Raw genomic sequence first — 21,162 nt, 5'->3', positions numbered from 1 at the left:
ATTTTCTCAATCAAGTATTTAGAATTTTAATATTTATTGTTCAATGTTCCACTTTCATGTTCATTGTTCAATGCTATGTTCAACTATTAAAAAATTAGTAAATTATTATTTTACATCTTTGTCTTATATTGTTATACATAATTCCATAACTAGCATTTTAAGTGCCACATGGTATACACCCGCCCCCCACCTTCCCATCGTCCCCAAATTGAGGCCCCTTTGTCCCCTTACCTGGAAACCTGCTCCCCTATCCGAACATCCCCCCATCCCCCAGGGCCGGGTAACTATGCAAGACATAATATACATATTTCCCAACATTTTTGTAAGTATAATAATATTTATAGGGCTTATGATATATAATTAAAATTATTATAATATAATATTAAATTATCAATATTAAAGTTAAATTAGCAATTAATCTTTTGTAGTTAATAGTATTGTTAATAATTTACTAAATTAACTGTTAATCATTAATAAAAAATGATTAATAAACGATATCCTTTACCCCAGCAAGCCTCGCATGCCTGTCTAAATTGATGAGTGAAATCTCATTGAACATTAGATCACTTAGCATTGACTTTCGTTTGAACAGCCCCAGGCCATCTTGCTCTTTGGTCAAAGGAATTCTCTCCATATTGCCCCCTTAGCTCCAATAGGGGCTCAATTGAGTACCGCCTCTCAAGCTAGGGTCTACGTATAATTTTATGGCCTGTCTGAGTTTTTATACATCTAGGGTTTTGCACTTATAGTTTTCCTTATTAATAAAAACAGAGTATATGTAATAATATATCAAAAGCATTGGGGCATGAGCATGCAGCATAACGGTGAAGCCCCAAGCCCATGTATGGGCAGGTCACAAGTTCAAAACTCATGCATTTCAACTCGCAGGCACCCCTGGCATTGGTGGCAGCAGCGGTGGCAATAGCCTTCACAGAGGCCACCATGGAGAGATAAGGAGACAAGCGAACAAAATGAAATAAATAAGGAGTTGCTGCAATGGTTGGCACCGCAGGCTGCCTGACTGCATTGTGGGAGAAATAATGAGCTACCCACATGTAGATAATGAAGACACACCTGCATGCAACTTGCTTGAGTGAGGTAGAGGAGATTTAAGGATAAGGACGACACAAAGAGATATAAGGGTGTTAATGTCGATCATATCTCAGGATGAGGCCCCTCAAAATGCAGTCTCACTAGTTCTGAGCTCCAGCCAAAAGTGACTTAGCTTTGACTCATTACAGTACATATACATATATATATATATATATATATATATATATATAAAAGAGCAGGTAAAATACAAGTTAGGAGACAAGCATAAGCAAATTGTAATTAACTAAAACAATGCACCACTATGTAAGTTTGTTAAAGAATGCAAGAAAAATTAACACAAGTGCACTTAGAGAAACTAAATCCATTTTCCATGGAAAAATGTTATTACTTTTAAAGACCCTAAAGATAACATCAAAAACTGGAAGTCCTTGCCCATCAGGTTGACTGCTTTTCCTTTAGAAAATGAGTATACAGACTAAACGTACATCTGGTAGCAAACCCATTACCTTCATAGCAAATGTAAACACAAGTGCCAAAACCAAGGTCAGGTAGATATCAGGATAAATGCTGACGACAGGATAGAAACTTATTCATCTAACGCATGTTTAGATTACAGTGAATTGAAAGACATAACAAACCAAGTAGGAACAATTTTGAAATCAAATGAAAAACTGAAACACCATCCTTTTCAGGACAATAGACAACTGTTATATTCACAATAGCTCAAATGAAAATACTAATTTTATTATGTTATTCCATTAACAATTATTAGAAATAATAAACTACTGAAAACCTTCTAATTGTTTGACATAGTTGATTTTTAAGAGGTGTAAAATTCTCGGTCAGTGACCCTCATATTTAGGCAGCCTGATAGACATGGCTGTAGATTAAAAAGAATAATAACCTCCAACAATTAGTTGAATACTTCCATCTGACATCTTGAGTAGAACATATGGATCTGCAATCGATACAGTTGATACTGCAGCCTTATCAGAACTTGAACTTGTATCAGTATTTGGAACTTCAATGCATAACTCCTGGGTCATATATGCACCATCAAGAATACGAACACCCCGTGCATATATTTGTACAACACGGCGTCTGCAAAATCACAGTAAAAGTCAATTATGACACTAACATGACCACCCATTTTCAGTCCACTTCAGCATTAGTAAACATAGAAATTATCGAAAGAATTAGATGAAGTATATTGATGTCTATTAGACAAGGAGGTTGGTCAATAGAACTTGAAAATCTATTCACATACCATATTGAAATGGAAGAGTTGAAAACCCCCTAGACTCTGATATTTCAGAATTCAAAGTATGAAAATAGCAAACTACAAATACAAGCACAAGAAAAGCTAATTGAACATGAGTGAAATCCTCGATTCCTATTACTGGAATAAAATCAAGATATAAAGAGTTGAACGACCACAATAGTTAATAATGCCTGCCAAAACTGATGATTATATATTCAGTTTCAAAATAAGAGCCTGCTTATTTTACTCTAGAGATCACCTGGTCATAAAAGAGTGAGATCACCTGGTCATAAAAGAGTGCAGGCAGAGAGAGAGAGAGAGAGAGCTGCAAACCAACAATGTCTAGAATGATGCATATAATGAAGTTATATAAATGTCTCTCATGAAAAGTATGCCAGCAAACAGAATCTACTTAGTGATTGTGAATGATTCTGGATTTAAGCATGTGAAATTTAAAATTTAATGTTTCAGATCATACTCCGTAATCCATTGAGAACAAATGATAGGTTGTGCGCCAGTTTTGCAATTTGATGAAACTAAATTAACCAAACTAACAAATCATGGACTAACAATAGGGTTATTTTGAGACTTTATCTACAAATATATTACATGCTTTTCATTTGAATTAAAGTTGAACATGTTTGAAATTGACTTTACAAAACTGTTATGTGGGAAGGCACCACTAGTCCCCCTGCATTGAAGTAAAAACCCCTCTAAGATTGAAGAAATGGATGGGAGAAAAACATCTCCTTGCCATACCCTGGTTTCTAGAAATCAAACGTGCTGTCAATGAGATATTTCACCCTCTCAGAGAGCTATATCAAAGGCATTTCTGTTTCCTTTTGGTTTAGGAAACGTGTCCCTGCCCCCAGCATGCTTGGGAAAGTCCTGAGTACTTCTTGGACATGCTCAATCCTGGTGACCACCATTATAACATGTCTTGAAGAAGGCTTGGGAAAGACTTAAAAATCATATTATCATCAACCATGACAGGAAGTAAAATAATAAATCACAAAAACTCCGAAAATGCCCAAGGCTAGCCATGTACATCAAATAATGCCCTGGGGACATCTCTGGTACTTCCTCAATAAGCTCAAGATGACCCGCCATTTCTACAATTCTCAAACAACGCTCAGGGCAGAAAAAAAATGTCATATTCATCAACAATAAGAAAAAGAGATCAATAATAGTTCTAAAAATGTCCACCAAAGAATATACATGGCTAAGTGGGGCAAACTTGACAATTCTAGAAGAAAACAAGGTGCTCCTTTAAATACTCTCCTAACTCTGACAGCCGACTAACCTACAGTGGGAGTGAAACAAAAAAAAAAACTGTATCTGCACTTGTTAACTGCACTTGGGACCGGAGAGACTAAGAAACCCTAAACTCTAAAACAAATCATATCTACAGCACCCAGAGTGAGAAAATAATTTGACATTATAGAGTGGGCAAAAACAGGTTGTAAGCATAAAACAACAGCCAAGATAGTATACATCAATAATCAAGATAGTATTTACAAACTTTACAAATATCAAGAGAGTGCTTTCAATTCCAGCTGCTTTTAACAGAATTTAATCAGATTTCTTCGCAACTTCTCAAATAGAAAAGAAAATGCAAAAGTAAGGACTATGCTCCATTCCCTAGAACTATGCTAAAACGTTGAAAGGAACAAAAGTGAAGGGATTTTGTGGAAACAATAAAAGAATGCATGAATAGATTACCTTGCCCTAAAACTGATCATCAAAACAAACTTTAATAGAAGTTAGAACTTCTTCGTACACAATCAGATCAAATTCATCTGCATGAGCATAGACATATTACGAGGAAAGTTGATCAAAATATTGCAAGACTGGGCTCTCAATTTCAGCATATAATTTGCAGGGTATCAACCATCTCATTGATTAGAATAATATAGGTCAATGGTCAAATCAGATAATTAATGTGGATCAAACCAATATCTATCTAAAAGAACCATTTATGACAAACTCATATCAGCAGTCAAGACAGTGCATTATCATAGATCAAGAAAATATCAACCAATACAACAATTATATCAAACTCGTAAACATTTCAATTTTGATATTCTAGAAGACATGGTTGATAAATTTTGGATCACAAATTATATCACAATTCTTGCTTGGAAATAGAATCCCTGTGATTGAAGTACACTTGATTATCATTGGCAATTGTGTTGATAGATTTCTTTATTCTCTTACAAGCTATTGTTGTATCAGATATTTGGACAAATCTACACAAGAATTAAAGGTTTACTGCAGCATTGATCATAAGAACTAAAACAACGCCAAAGAAATTGCATAAGAGGCATTACAAAAGATAACTCACCAAGCATTAACATCTCAAATTCCTTTCGCATGTCCAAAGCAAGGCTTTTGCACATTTCCTCATGGTCTCCTTTAAAAATGATGTCATCTACATAGCTAAAAAAAATCAATAAAATATATCCATCATTCTTGATATACAAATTGCTATCTGCAATTCCTCTTTATAAGCCATGCTCTTCAGGATAGTTGTCTAACCTTGAGTATAAAGCCATAAAGGCTTGCTTTAGTCCATAAAGAGCCTCTATCAGTTTACAACATAATCCTCATTCTCTAACTCTATGAACCTTCTGGTTGTTCAATGTACACCTCCTTTTCCAAATTTTCATTCATAAAGGCTGATTTTACATTCATCAAACAGGATTTCATCTTCATATAACTGGGAAGGTCTAGGAATATCCTTATGGCTTCCATAGGTGTAACAAGAGCAAATTTCTCATCGAAATCAACTCTTTCAAATTGTGTGTACTTTGCATATCAATCTTGCCTTATTTCATACAACTTGACCCTCTTAACATAGTTTGCTTCTGAAAAACCATTAAGTGCTAGACACATTTCAGTCCTTAAGTCTTGAGACAAGTTCCCCCATCTCATTTTCCTCAACTGAACAATCTCGTCAACACAAAGGAAATATGCAACTATATTCTCATTTCCTTCCACTTCAAGGCTTTCAAATTGTTTTAGATGAGTTTGTTACTTTGCTTTATTTTCTTAATCATCTCCTTCATTAACATTCTTCAACTTATCCCACAAATCTTTCACTGATTTGCAATGCATGAACATTATAAATTAAGGTTCAGCTAGACCACATAATATTGATTTCTTGGCTTTGGCATTATTCTCACTTCCTCTTTTTCCAACTTGATCTCTTTTGGGAGGTGGTATATAGCCTCTTTCAATAAATTGCCTAATGTAATACCCTATGGCATTTAAAACATTTAGCTTCAAAAGGCCTATTTTTACAATCAAATAGAGGTGCTCAATTTTATGGTTTCTTGCTCAAAAAAGCCTATTTTATAAGATTTCCTTCCCAATGTTTTGGCTTTATAGAAGAATACTACTCTAATACCAATTGAAGAAACTTGCACATTTATAAAGGAGAGGGTAAATCAATATTATACAACTTTCCAATTATTAAGATTATAGCATTTATAGAGCAATAATCCAAAAAAAATCTAATATATAGAGAATAGATGTTGCAAAAACCACAGATTTTTTTTTTCAGTCTCTTACAATTTTGTGGGCACAAACCCACAAGAGATATTTCCTCCATTGAGCAATAACTCAACAAGAGACACAAATCTCTTTGGATAGGTTTCGGCAACCTGATAAAGGCTACTCCCCTTACTAACCCAAACACACACAACACAATATAGAAATAAACAGAAAATTGCAAGAATAGAAACACTTGCTTTTTATTATCTTCAATGAAATGACATTACAATATTCAAAAAAATAACATGCTACTACCACGTAACTATTTTCATTACAATAATCTACATGCCAAACCTACCAGATCCATGATTTGAACTGCTTTTGATAACCCCTATTTGTCTTCTTTATATTGGGAAGATTAACCACCCTAGAAGGTTCTAGAAATTGTAACCCCCCTTTTTCAAGCCAACAACTTTCATATTATTTTCTGTTAGTTGAAATATGTCAATAATATGCCCCAACTAGGTTTTGGCACTCATTCTTTGAAAGGCCATATAAAGGTTTGCCCAAATTTCTATTATAGCCACTTTTTGAAAACTTCTCGAAGTGCTCTACAACTAGGAAGCGTCATCCCGAACAAATTTTGACCTCTTGTTGAGCCTCTAAGGCCTTCAAAATCGAGTTAGAATTTTCCGTACCACCTCGTCAAACCAAAGAATTTGGTATCTTTAAAACCAAACTTGATCCTACCATGATACATTACCGGCATGCTTAGACATCCAAAATGAACCTTCAGGGAAGCAATTGGAGTAATCCATATTCAAATGAAAAACTTACTAAAAAAGTAAACTTGCCAAAAATAGTAACCCTGCCCAAAATAACCCTTATTGGAAAACAAAACCAAACCAGTTTTTGGGTGATGCAAGATTGATCTTACACCCTTGAAGCTCCTACACCACAACCTCCCAATCTGCAAAAAAGAAGGCACCATACTTTGAAATGGGATATAAAGATTTGTTTGTAATCTCTTCATAAATTCAGAGCAACTTCTGACCCCAGTAACTACAAGACCATCATGATTGGACACACCATAGCTGAACTTTATGCCATGGCTTTGATTTCTATCTTATCTGAGCACTTAACAAGAGACTATGTCAAGCTAGGGCCAGGAAGGATTTTGCAAAAATTATTAGACTATGGACCATATTTTGACCCTGTGTGCTATTATTGAAGAGGCTCAACACCATTCGGCAAAAGTCTACTATTTTTTTGTGAACTTTTGTAAGGCTTTTGATCCATCCTACAGGTAGCTCTTTTCCAGAGACTTAGAGATATTGGGATTTCCGAGATACTATTGACAGCTTTATGAGGCTCTATGAGACTGTTGAGAGCAGATCATGATCTCCATCTCCCTGATTTTTGTTGCCCCTATGATGGCATTAAAGTGCAATAGATTGCCCACTCAATTTGGTAGTGTCTCAACAAGCTCCCCATGCATCTGCAAGACATCATCCTAACCCCACTGTCATGAATGGCCTTAAGTATATGGGTCTTCCCATCTGATTGAAACTTCATCTCTCAAATTGAGAGTGAAATCTCCAATATCATGTAACCAAGTCATGCCAAGAACTAAATCTGTATCGCCCATGTTAATAACATAAAAAATCTACTTTGAAATCAAAGTTTTTGATCTTTAGGGGCAAACCTGTAATCTTCCTATCACATTTGAGGATGTATCCATCAACTGCCCTCACTCTCAGACCCTCAAACTGCTCTGTCTATATCACACGCCTCTCAATCAACCTGGAATCAATAAAATTGTGAGTAGTACCTATATCAAGCAAAGTGATAACTCGTTGACCAGCCAATACCCCTCTTATCCTGAATGATCCCTCTTGTTGTACACTAGTGAGATGGGCCTCCTTAAGTCTACCCTCAATCTTCTCATCACTTGTACCATTTTGTTCAACTTTTCATCATTTGTGCCTTCCTTTTCTTCAGTTGATTCCTCATTTTCAGATTGTTGGTCCGAATTTTCAAAATCAGAATCCCCATAATAAGCCCACATAACCCTATTTGCTTTCCCCTTTGGCCTCAAAGGACAGTCATGGTTCATGTCATAGGGTCCTTTGCATTAAATACAATTTTTTTTCTTCCTTAAATCATTCAATGTCTCTCTATCCAAAGGAGCAAATGATATATCTTTATTTTTAGCCTTTGTTTCATTCCTCTCAAGTTGAATGGTTTGTTGTCTTTGCTAGATGATGCATCCTTCAGCTGAAATTTATTTACGAGAGCTACATGCTCCATGCTCCTGGCTTTCCTCATAGCCTCCTGCAAGGTGAAAGGATCAAAAGCCTTTACCCAACCTCCCAGTGGTTCAGATAAGCCTTCAATAAATAAAACTATCAACCTCCTCTCTGATATGTCTAGCACCATAATTGAAAAACGTTGAAACTCATTGATGAAATGCTCCAAACTCCCTGTCTTCTTGAGCTATGCCAAGTCTCTAAAGTAAACCTCTGGGTCTTTCTTGTCAAACCTCTCAACCAATTTGTCCACAAAGTCCTAGTAAGAAGTCACCTGATTGTGCTGAAGAGTGATCATTGATACCACCAATCATGTGCTACTCCCTCCAAATGTAAAGTTGCATATTTTATTGCCTCAATCTCTGTCATAGGCTTTAGTGCTAGAAAAGTATCAAGCTTGTGGATCCAAGCTTGCACAGTCAATCTCCCACTACCATCACAAGTGGACAAAGTAAGTTTGCCTGTAGCACACTTTAGCTTATTATTATGTCCCCTAGGTCTCATGCCCTGTCTAACTGCATTGTAGTGTTCTCTTCTTTGGTTCACAAACCTCTCAAAAGTCATTCTCTCCTGCACCTGTGGTGCCAATAATTTTCATTCATCATTAGCAGCCATAAAGATATCTACAAATGTCTCATCCTCAGCTTCCTTTGTTGGCTCCTATACCGGTTCCTCTCTAACAAAGGTAGGACGTGTGGGTCTGTCTATTGTTTTGGAAAGAGTTATAAGAGCTCTAGCTAATCCCACTACACTCCTGTTATCTGCTTGCTCTTGATTCTGTATGTTTTGTGGGTTCATGCGTTGAACCATGGTGGTGAGTGCCTGCAAAGCCTGAGCCATCCATTCCTATCCTGTAACCATTGCTCTGAAAAATTCCCTTGTTTCTTGATCCTCATTCCTATTGTCTCTTGGTGGGCTACCCTCTTGCCTATCACGCATGGTGTCTTGCTGTCTGTTGAATTCTTGTTCCCTGTCAAACAAAGCTCGCTTGCGAGTGTAAAATCTGTGAGAGCCAACCCCGGGTGGTTGCATGTGATTGCTAAACACTCAGGATAGCAGGATTTAGCTCTAATACCACTGTAATATCCCTTGCCCAAACTGACTGATTTTGGCTCAAGGAATATTGTCAAACACTTGTATGTTGCCTTTCTCTTTTCTGATTTTTTTTGTGTTTCAGATTGTTTGGTATAGTTTGAATGATGCTAAGAAATTTAGAATGTTCGCGAATGATATCACAATACCTCTTACAATGAACTAACATGCAAGTGCAGTTCTTTTTGGTATTTTCAATGCATATATATGAAAACTAGATATGGAATGCGTACCTACAGCCAACTGACATTTTGACAAACAATTGGCCTACAACTATTATGCTGATCATATATGCTATTAGATGGAAATTTCATCAAAAAAATGGTATGCAACATATATCTCCTTTATTGAATTCATTCTCATGTACAATGTTGCTATGAATTTGCCAAGACAAATGGGCTTACAATAATCACTACAGCAATGCCAAATCTGATTCTGATTTATCACTTACAACAGCAAAATTATATTCCTAAGATTACTATGCTAACTACTAATAGTTGCAAGAGGAACCTAATAATAGTGATGCCCAAGGATGGAGGTGAAAGTTGCCATCAGAATCAAGCACAAACATTGTAGTGCGGCATTGTTCACACGTATTGTAGCAGCAACAAAAAAACAATTACTAATGGCTGGCAAAGATGAATCTTTAGGTCTGCACTCAATAGTCCTTCAATATTCTTCAAACCCTTTGGTTATTCCCTAACTTCAAGCACAAATAGAACTCCAGAATGAAGCTCTCCTGAATGCCAAATTCAGCGAATATTTCACCACCTCAAATGGTTGTAACACTGAAGAATTGATGCTCTCATTGGCTAACTGAAATCAAAAACCCTTAGTTCCTTCTCCCAAGTTCATATCAAATGCAAATGACAATAATCGGATAAATAGAAAAGAACCTCTCGAGTTAATTTATTCTTTCCTTGCGAGTGCTCAATTACTTTTGTCCCAAATGTGGGATAAAAGATATTATTATATTTGCACTTTATAATATTAAAGTGACTTTATTATTATAAGTTACTTTATAACCTTATAATAACATAAAAATATTTAAATAAATCACTTAAGTCACTTGAACTTCAATATCTCTTGAAATATTTGTCCGATTGCCATGCCATCTAAAATAGGAATCGCTCCTCATAATTTCCCATGTGACCAAACACACTTTCTAAAAATAGAAAGGGTCCATCTCTATTACTCCTGACTAACTAAACATAGTAAGTATGGCAAATGGAGTCCAAATGATATCGAACAAAAGCCAAATCCATAAATCCCTGAATTTTGGAGATGAATCAATCCTCAGAAGACCCTTTAACCATCCTCACTAGCCTACAAGGGTCCAATAATAGGCTAAACCACAACCAAACTAAAGTATCTAGCTAGAAAGGGACATCACAGTAGGTTGTCACAGACATCAAATCCAAACTGATCACCACATTGATAGGGAGGATTGGATTTGTCGACTATGCCCATTGGCGGAAGAAGAGACCGAAACCCACTTCATTTTCCGATGTCCCACCTACTATGAAATTAGAGGGAGATATTACTGCTGATTCAAATATTGTTGGCCTCTCTCCACCTTCAACTATATGGAACAGAGATGTCTTAGGCTTTACCTTCGAGAAACTATGCACCTCTATGACCATACTCTACAATTTCTTTTTCCTTGAAGCCAAGCTTCGGATCAGCTTATCACTGCCTCCTTTTCGCCCCTAATCCGTGCTTGAGGTGTGAAGCGTACAATCGACACTCCTACCATCGGTCATTCCAGATCCGTGAGATCCTTTGTAGCCTTACATGACAGTGTCACCCCTCCAAGAGTACTCAGAGACACACTAGGATTCTTAGTTGTCCCAAACCTTTTCCTTATGTTATGGACTTCTTTACATCAAGGACGAATCCCTAGTCCTTGCCTGTGTGGCGTTTGTGTTCATTTTCTTGATCTTGTTGTTCTTCTATATCGTGTTATTGTTTTCCTTTGCTCTTGATCTTGTTGTTCTTCTTTATCTTGTTGTTATCTAGGACCTACCCTAGATCACCTTAAATAACTGCTCACAACTTCAACAAAATCTTTCTTAAAGATTTGCCCTCGCATCTGCAATAATGTGTCCACTCAGATGTGCAATAAGATCTTCAGTAAATGCTCATTACTCGGAAACCAATATGCTCCAAGAATACCTGATTTTTACTCAAAAATCTGCTGTCAAGTATGTCTGATTTTCTTCATAAATCTTCTTTCAACCATGTCTGTTTTCTACTCATAAATATATTCTCAAATTTGTACAGATCTGCTAAAAAACAGAAGGATATTGAAATGACTTTCAATATCTTCATAAATCTTCTTTCAAACATGTCTGTTTTCTACTCATAAATATATTCTTAAATTTGTACAGATCTGCTAAAAAACATAAATCTTAAATATATTCTCAAATTTATACAGATCTGCTAAAAAACAGAAGGATATTTTCAAAGATTTCTTGTTTATACCTCCAAATTGCCTCTTCACCGATGGTCATACATCCTCAATGGGTCGTCCAGCAACAAGCATTTATTTTTAATTATTTGTTTTGCTTTGCAAGGTGGACACTAGCTTCTAGGGAGGTCGACCCATTTAGGCAGCTCTCCAAACAATAATTTATTTTGCATCTTATAAACCCTCTAAATGGGGTCAACTCCAAGAGGGAGTAGTCCCCAAAAATAAAAACTTTAATTCTTTTGTATTTCATTTATTATAATGTTTCCTCTAGGATTGCTTAACAGGGGTCAGCCTATGAAGACAAGAAAATTAGTTTTTTCTGTAAATAAAACTCCATAAAAGGTTTGGCCAATTTGGCTGCTTCATCCACGCTAATTTCTTAATACAAAACTCTCCCATTTGGTTCTTTGACATCAATGACAATAATACAGCATTTCATCCAAGATCAATACAAGTGGTAGAAAATATTAAAATAGTGAGCAATTTATCCAAGTGCAAACAGAATACCACTATCATTCAAGCAAACCAGTAAAGAGTAAACACTGTCCTGAGAAATATAAAGAGAACTGTATCATCTAGAAGGAACTCATGAATAAAGATGTTTGAATTTAATTATTTTTTAAATCAGTCTATAAAAGTAGCACATAACTGGCCCTACCTTCCAAACAAGTTTCCTGCAGCTATTGTACACCCATCAACATAATAATCAACACTTTCTGTGACCTCTCCTAACATGTCAGCTGTCTCCAAAACCTGCACAAATAATGATTATTAAATGCTCCAGAGCCAGAAGTATCACTGAACTGAACTGAAAGAAATAAGGTAGATTAAATTAACATGGAATGCACCAAAAACCCCACACATAATCACTCCCATCAGCCTCCATGACTAAAATACAGCATGTGATATAAACACATAGTTTACTGATTAGAAACACGTCTTCTAACCCATCATAAGGGTGTTTTGCAGCTATTAGTATCAACATAACATGTCCACAACTGAATGCAACAAAACATTCACTTTGGGGCACTACTTAGTACTTCCAATATTACTAGAAAATTTTAGCAGAACTTAAAGCACCTTAGCCTAAGCAATTGAAGTCAGTTGGTTCATAGTTATCTTATTCAAGTGAGTGATTAGCTAAACTGGATCTCACCATCCCTTATAAGCTATTCCAAGGTTCTCTCAATCTAAGGCTGCATAATAGGTTACTACAGCAAAATGGTCAACATTTGCATCCTCTATCCAATACGCAATTATGTGCATGCTCAAAAACATGCCTACAAATCCTCTGTCAGATTTCAAAATTCAATATAACTAATAGAATGTGGCTCTTGAAGTTCTGCTTCACAGCGACATGTCCGTGGCCATTTTTCGCTCATACCCATATGGGGGACGGAATGAAGACACAAGGACTGATTTTCCCCGTCCCCCTTGTCATCCCTAACTAGGTCAAATTGGGGAAGGTACCCAAAACGTCATTTTTGGAAGGGCAAGAAACGTAGGAATGGTAAATGATCCTAGGAATGGCATGGCCATACCCCGCCCATCCCCAGGACAAATTACTATCCCCTATTTCACAGTGGGGATGGGACAGCATTAAAAATGCTAACTGATGTCTTTTTATTATTTTTTGTTTGCAATGCAAGCCCCAAATGGCTTGTAGTGTTCTCTAAAATATGTGAAACCCTATTTCGAGCATCAAACCATTAATATTACAAGTTTTTCTTCTCATTTGTAGTTTTTTGTCAAACTTGCAAAGAGGAAGAAAGCATAGAGCGGCAACAATACTGAGTTAAGATTGCATTTTGGAGTTGCAAAGGGAGGTTTTGCACTCATATCTTTTTCATTTCAGGTATGCATTTCATTTTCCTTTTTGTTTCTTTCAAAATTTGTACCTAATTGTTGTCAGTTTTCAATTTTTTCATCACATAGAGAGGGCATGTTGAAGGAAACATTGAAATATCTTTTTATTCAATAACTTGCAGCATTATATCACATTACAAAATCTGAAAACATGAGCTGCAGTAGTAAGAGTGAGTATGAGGGAATTAGTGGTCGTCACAGTATGGAAGTTGCTATAGAAGAAACTCATACGTCACAAAGAAAAATACCTACTCCAAGGTCTAGGACTGCCATAGGAGCTTCAATTAATGAAGATACAGCAACCTCAAATACATTTGTGTGCCCTTCCAAAATCCTCACAAAATGTCAAAGGATGCAAATTGATCACATGAGGAAAACAATGAGACCACTAGATTGCACGTGGAGGGGGAGGGGTTGAAAATGGAGAGTCTGAAAGAGAATGTGCAAGCCACTATGCCTATGAGAGCACACCCCCCACAAACACAACCACTACTAGTAGAGGAAAGGGAAAGAAGACCAAACTAGAAACTAACATTGCTGATTTGTTCAATGTGGCTGCAAAAGAGAAGGTTGAAGAATCTATTCGAAGGTTCCTTATTGCTCACTATATACCATTCCATGTGTCACGTTCCTCATTTTATAGGCAAATGTGCAAAGATCTAAATGCTGTTGGTCCATCATTTGTACCACTTGGAGAGAAAAAAACTATGCACCACTCTCCTTGATAAAGAGTATTCAAAAGTAAGTATTTTAATGGAGGATATCAGACAAACATGGATGATAGTAGGATGCTCTATCATCATGGATGGGTGGACCAATATCAAACTTCGGTCACTCATCAATATTATTGTCCCTAGCACAACAGACTCTTCTTTTCTTCGAGCTATTGATTGTATAGAGAAAAAGAAAGATGCATCCTTCCAATTTCAGATGTTGAAGGATACTATAGAAGAGATTGGACTTTCAAATGTTGTCCAAATAGTCAATGATTCAGCATGGGTGAGTAAGCCAAATGGAATGATGGTGGAGAATACTTATAGACACATTTGTTGGACCCCATGTTGTGTACATGCAATGAATAACACCTTTAAGGACATTGGTAAAATTGATTAGATTAAGGCTTTGGTATGTGAGGCTACAAATGTGCAAATGTTTATTTGCAACTGTCACACATCTCTTGCATTATTTAGGACATTTTCAAAGAAATAAGTCCTCAAGCCCATGGAGACTAGATATGCTAGCTACTTCATTTTGTTGGAGAGGATGTTTGAGGTCCAAGAGGCCTTACAATCCATGGTGGTCATTGTAGAGTGGAACAGTTGGCATGAATCAAGCACCCCAGATGGAAGAAGTGTGAAACAAAAAATCTTGGATGATAACTGGTGGACCACAATAAGGTAAGAAGCATAAATAATTGTTATTTGTTGATTTGATTAAATTGTTTCTGATTTTAGCATTTGCTGATTTTATTATTTTTATTTATGATGTTTCTCACATGTAATTTACTAATTACTAATTGTTTGCATTTTCAGTCACATTTGCTCCTTCATTCAGCCTAACCTAGCAATCAATAGATATGCTGATACTGACTCTCCTAGGGTTGGAGAGATTTATGTTACTTTTGATAGCATGCTTGGACAGATCAAGCATGTTATTCAAGCCAAAGACCCCAATTTGGTGTGTTATGAGGAGCATCTTAAGCCCATTATGATGTGGAGGTGGAACATAATGAACACTCCACCTCATATGGCAGCCTATGCTATCAAATCCTAGATGGTATGCACCAAGGCCTAGGAGAGCGCCTCCATCTAGGGATGAGGAGGTGAGTCTCAGTTCTCAAACTGCAAGTATTTAGTTTTACTTTTCAATTTAAAATTTAATTTATAAATACTATTGCTATTATATGGCAGTAAGCTTTATGTTTTCAATTTTAATTTTAAATGCTATTGCTGTCATTAATCATTATTTATTATTAGTTTAGCTGACATTTGGTAATTTAATATGTTTTTTATTTGTTCAACATAGGTGAGGGAGGGCTTCTTCAAGGCCCTTGCCAAAATGTACAACCATACAGATGCTAGTATTCTTTGAAAGAAGTGGCTTGACTTTGCCAATCTTTATTGTCCAACATTTGGTAGGCCTAAGGCCAAGACAGACAGAACTACATTAGCTCAAAGGGGCCCTATTGGATAGTGGAGGTATGGTAGAGATGCACCTGAGTTGAGAGTTTTTGCCCTTCTTCTTCTTTTGCAAGTTGTGAGTTCTTTGCTGCAAAGAGGAATTAGTCCACATGCAGCTTCATCAAATCAGTTAAGAGGAACAACGTTACCTCTAAATGATCGGAGAAGTTAGTGGTTGTTCATAGTGTATTGCACCGACAAGATCAATAGACTCCTCAATATCATCGGACTCCAACATTATGTTGGGATGTTAATCCCAAGGACGCTATGCAAGTTGAGGATGACGACACACCTCCAAGATTGATTGGGGTTCCATTAGATGAGGGCGCTCTGCCTATAGATACCACTGACTTAGAGGATTTAGATTTAGACTTAGATTTAGATTCATAGAGAGTAGCCATCTTTTGGCATATATTATTTGACATTTGCAGATACATTATTGATTTTGATTTTTGAATCACAGTTCTTATGGACATAAGACATCCTATTACTTACTAGTATTTTAGTTGGACTATTATTAATGTCATTTGATTTCATGCATGATAATTGGAGCCTTTGGGCTTTTTTGCTACATGTACGCCATATATATTGCTATGAATTATGAAAGTACTTACTACTTTAAATTTGTTAATTTCAATTTGTTATGTTACATGTACATTACTACGTTGTATTGAGCTTTTTAAATGTTTATGATGAATATTTTATCAATGTTATGTTATGCATATTTGAGTTAAGTCTCTTTATATTAAAAAATCCCCTATGATTTCAATCATCGTCCCCTGAGGTGTCCCACCCCCTAAATTTGGCTTTGACCCATACCCGTACCAGAAACACGTTCACGTTCCCTAAACCGTCTCCGTCCCGGAAACTCCGTGGAGCATAGGACTCTTCTTTATTCCACAAGATCAATAGTGCAATAAAGAGTGTAAGCATTCCTTTGATTTAGTCAAATCTATTCAGCTTTTATATTCTATTCTGAACAAGTACCATATTTGTAAAAGAGATTGCTATCATGCTTTGTTAAATACGTGAGTTAGTGAAGAAGCATATTTCTATGAAAGTATCAATAACAAGCTTGGTAAGACAAACATGGATTCATCCAGTTTCAAAAACTAAATTGTTTCTATTTGATCTTGAGACATCAAAAGCCAATGACATGAAACTAGAAGTAAATGTTCAACCAACAGAATACACTAAAACATGACCAAAAAGCAAAGGATGTTTTTAGGTTCAAGCATAACTTTACAAGCACATATGGTAATTATAACAAAGAAAGTTGACCAAAAACACAAAACCTGCACTAGTCATAATCGAAACAGCCTTCCAATTTATACGCATGAAGGTATTTTAATTCATAATTCATATACAAGATGAACCACAAAAAATACATTCCTGCATTGCAAAATATGCAACTTCGATCAAATCTGGAGTCTTTTGCAAAATGTCCAGAAAGCACGGTTAATCTCACCATGGTACGAGACTCCAAGCTTATAATCAGATAGGCATGAAACTCATCCTCGTCTGTATTTACTCTTGATGAATCAGATGAATGACTTCGTGAACCCTTGTGATAAACCGTCCAGATTCCTTTGCACCCAGGTAGCTCAACCTGTAATCAAATGTGATAAATGTAAATTCCAAGGGGCCATAACAGTCTGACACCACTGAAAGATCTCTCAATAAGATAGTAAATAATAAGAAATTTATGAGCTAAAAATCAACATTGCTGAATCAACTCTGTTATTAATCATTTTTTTTCAAACTTGAAACCCATTAAAATACAAAATCATACTTTAATATGATTGAAACTTGAAAATTTCTTAGCACTTGAGTTTTATTGCTATTTAGGCCATCATATATCCATATGTTTATTCATATCCATATGAGCACAGAATTTGTCACTATTTGGGCCATCATATAGTTACATGCTTATTCATATTCATAGGAGAATATGATTTATCACTATATTAGGCTATCAAATAGTCGCATGTGAATTCATATTTATACAAGTATGGTACTTATCACTATTTGAGCCATCCCACAGTTGCATGCTCATTCATATTCATAACTATATACCATATCACAATGGATTGGGTTTAAGCTTTAATAACTTGAGTCTCTAATGCTAAAGTTGCCTGTCATTTTTAATATCCTAGGGTTATTTGAAACTCATACTATTTTGTACTGGATATCATACAATTTCCATTGACCTACTTTCCTTGCTCGTGGACAGTACTATAATTTAATTCTTCTTATTAGGATTATATACTAAAATTAATTAACATCTGCAATTAAGCAAGTTATAAGACTATATATGCATAACTAGTCGTCACTCTGTGTAATGTACCCAATTTCTAAACTTAAATTCAATAAATAGTAACATAACAATAATATCATAATAGTGAATAAATAGTAAATATACTATTAGAAAAAAAATAGTAATCAAATAATAAATAACAGTATAAATAAATAAATAGCATATTATCTATTATTATTATAATATGTTAAATTGCATACTCTATTATCTTCCAGAAGGCACAACCTTTAAGAAGTTAAAAAAAAAAGGGATCATTCTAAAAGGTTGATTAAGACATATTTATGGGTTCCTAACAAGCAGAAATGGCGAAAAAGAACAAGGAATAATAGTAAAATGGTAGAATGGTCTCAAATGCAAGTTTGCATTTGGCATGAAATATCAAAGACAAACCTTGTAAGCGCCAGTCTGCATGCTATGCCGCATATAGCAGATCAAAGATTAAAATAGGCAATGAAAGATTATAAGGATTAATTAATATATAGTTTGGAAATTGTTCGTGGCACACATTCCAGAAGCCTGGTAATTTTTGGCAAGGCTGTTCAGTTTTTCATTAGCAGCTTGTGATACATAAACTTGCTAAAGATGACCTTTCAGACAGAGGTGCCTGAGAGTCTTCTTGTTCTGGACACACATGTTTTGCTGAGTCTTATGCAACCAATACCATCATGGGTTCAATGTTGGACCTTAATCAAGGTTGCCAATCCTACTGAACAGCAAGGCTTGAGACTTGAAACATATGGAAGAATTTACCGGTGCCTCCTTGATAATATTGGGTCATCAGGATGAGTGCTTGCATAGGCAGAGATTGGTCATAATGATTATGATCAAAGTTTGAAGCTCGGCCTGTCGCAGAACGTTGCTATGGTATATGAACATTAAACTTCAGACCTGGTACAGGCCCAGACAGGCATTGGAGACTTGGTCACAATCAAATCAAACATTCAAAAAAGTGTTGAAGATGATTTGGGTTTTGTTGCATCACTTTGGGCACTTGTTGCAGGTTTCTGTATGTTCCAAAAGCCTATTAAAGATCATCCAGATCCTTCAAGGCAATTTAGTAATTGCTCGGTTGATAAGGAGGCAATCTGAGCTATTGAGAAGCATTGTTTCTGTTGAGGGAGGCTTGAGTGTGAAATAGTGGCCACAAAGAATTGTATTTAAAGATTTCAGACCCACGACTATGTGACTGACCTTAGTAGTCCTAAAATTTGATATTTCCTTGCTCCTTGAGGTAGGTTACCATTACAGTGATGAGTTGGTTTTCACTGGCTGGGTGGCCCTTTGAGGTGTCCGTAGTGAGGTTTGTGGGTGTTGTGAGCTATTTTCTGATCTGAAACAACTGTCATAAATGTTCAGCCAGTTAAACGATATTTCCAGTTGTTCACTGATAAGCATTATTTTGTTGGCTGGAGGGTCATTCCTGTGACTGGAATGTAGTTACCCACTCTTGAGGTCCACTGGTTAATTTTGTCAATTTGGATCATAGATAGTGGAGTGGGCTTGCATGATCATCCATAACTGCAGAGTTTTAAATGCTTAACAGACCTATACACAACCTTTTATGGTTATAACAGAAATTTGAAGAATGATGATGCTGCCAATCCTTGCATACTGCAACAGCAGTTTTGTCATCTACTTCACCATCCCTGCTTGAGAACTTTGCATCAGCAAAGTGCCTTATTGTATCTTCATGTGCTGAATTCCATCAAAAACAAGGGGGACATGACATTACACTCTGCAGTTACAACAATATTGGGAAGGGTTTCGTGAGAGTTTCTGAAGCTAATTTATGGTGAATTCCTCTGAAACATCCAAGAAAAATGTTTTCCCTAAATGTTTACTAAGTGGTTGCCTGAAAACAAAATTGTTCTAAATGAGCAGAAGATGAGATCCTTATTGGAATTTTTCATTTATGGAACATTTTACAAATCTCAAAATGCATAAACATTAATTATAATTGGAAGGGATCACTTACAATCATAGCAATACTCATTCTTGAGAGTAAACAAATATAATAGAGAATCATCAAGAATATGCAATAAAGGATCATTACAAAGGGTGGACAAAGAAAGCCCAAGATACTTGATCAATAAAGAGTTTAACACAAAAAGATTGAACTCAGAACACATTTCAGTATATAGGACCTCATCAACAGAGCCAGAATGAGTTCAACTTAGTACAACAGCAAACTTTTCATGTCAATTCAATGAGGATGAATTACAACACAGGCCATAAAGAAGTTATCGACCCAAAGATCTTTACAAGATTACACCACATGGAGAGAAATATGGCAATTATTTAATACAAGATACAGTCATAAGGCCTTGCAGTTACATGAGAAAAGGTTCAAAAGAAATATCTTGATTCTTAATAATGGTTTTGGACGCTTAACTGCAAGAAGCATAAATTTCTCCTAAGGGTTGCAATTTTTTAACACAAAGGCCCATTCAAACATCTACAAACACAGAATAACTTTCAGGAGGACAATGCCATGAATACCATGCAACCATTTTCTTCCATTTGACCAAAAGGATCACAATTCAGGAAAAAACAGTCCAAGGTCAGCTGCCCCAAATCATAAAAAAGAGAACAAACGATAAGGCCCTTTTCTGCACAGAAAAGATTGGAAAGTTCATATTTCACACTTAGCTGCTTTCAAATGACATTTGTGAGTCAAAAATCTGTCTTAAACGCTAATCTAAGAAAACAAAAGGAGCATCTAATTGATAGTAGATACATTAACATCAAGTCCAAAACAGTTTAATGCTGCACTTTATAATATGGAAAACCTTCCCTGCTATATTTTCCAACAAGGTGTTATTGGGAAATTGGGTAGTCAAATAACTTGGCGTAACCGAGGGAAGTTATATAGTGCGACGGTTCACCTCACACCCCCTCGGGTACTATGTGTATTAATTCTCTTTATCTAAAAGGACATGTTGTGCATTGGAAAGTTTATCTTGCATTTGATGATTAATGAATGCATAAGTTGCTTCTAAGTTCTATAATTCCTGTGTTCAATATCTTGTTCTATCTTTATGCATTACTTCCAGTTACCCCGGAGGGCAAACATTTGGCACCATTGCCACTTGAATCTGGGAAGAACGCAGCAAATG

The 21,162-nt window shown here is 36.0% G+C and overlaps 1 protein-coding gene across 2 annotated transcripts in view; it reads right to left on the bottom strand.

The window, feature by feature from the left end:
• Positions 1 to 21,162, bottom strand: part of CPSF160 (cleavage and polyadenylation specificity factor 160) — a 284,561-nt gene that overhangs the window by 95,401 nt on the left and 167,998 nt on the right. For both annotated transcript variants that reach the window (XM_089809086.1, XM_089809085.1), the window contains exons 14-16: positions 17,198 to 17,338; positions 12,342 to 12,436; positions 1,958 to 2,154 (exon numbers count right to left, since the gene is read on the bottom strand). In XM_089809086.1, the coding sequence (XP_089665212.1) occupies positions 1,958 to 2,154; positions 12,342 to 12,436; positions 17,198 to 17,338 (433 nt within the window). The remainder of the gene's footprint in view (positions 1 to 1,957; positions 2,155 to 12,341; positions 12,437 to 17,197; positions 17,339 to 21,162) is intronic.

Source organism: Cupressus sempervirens, chromosome 11 (assembly GCF_028749045.1).
Source record: "Cupressus sempervirens isolate cs-2001-9-10 chromosome 11, ASM2874904v1, whole genome shotgun sequence".
NCBI classification, from domain to species: Eukaryota; Viridiplantae; Streptophyta; class Pinopsida; order Cupressales; family Cupressaceae; genus Cupressus; species Cupressus sempervirens.
This window is presented reverse-complemented; position numbering and strand designations above follow the sequence as displayed.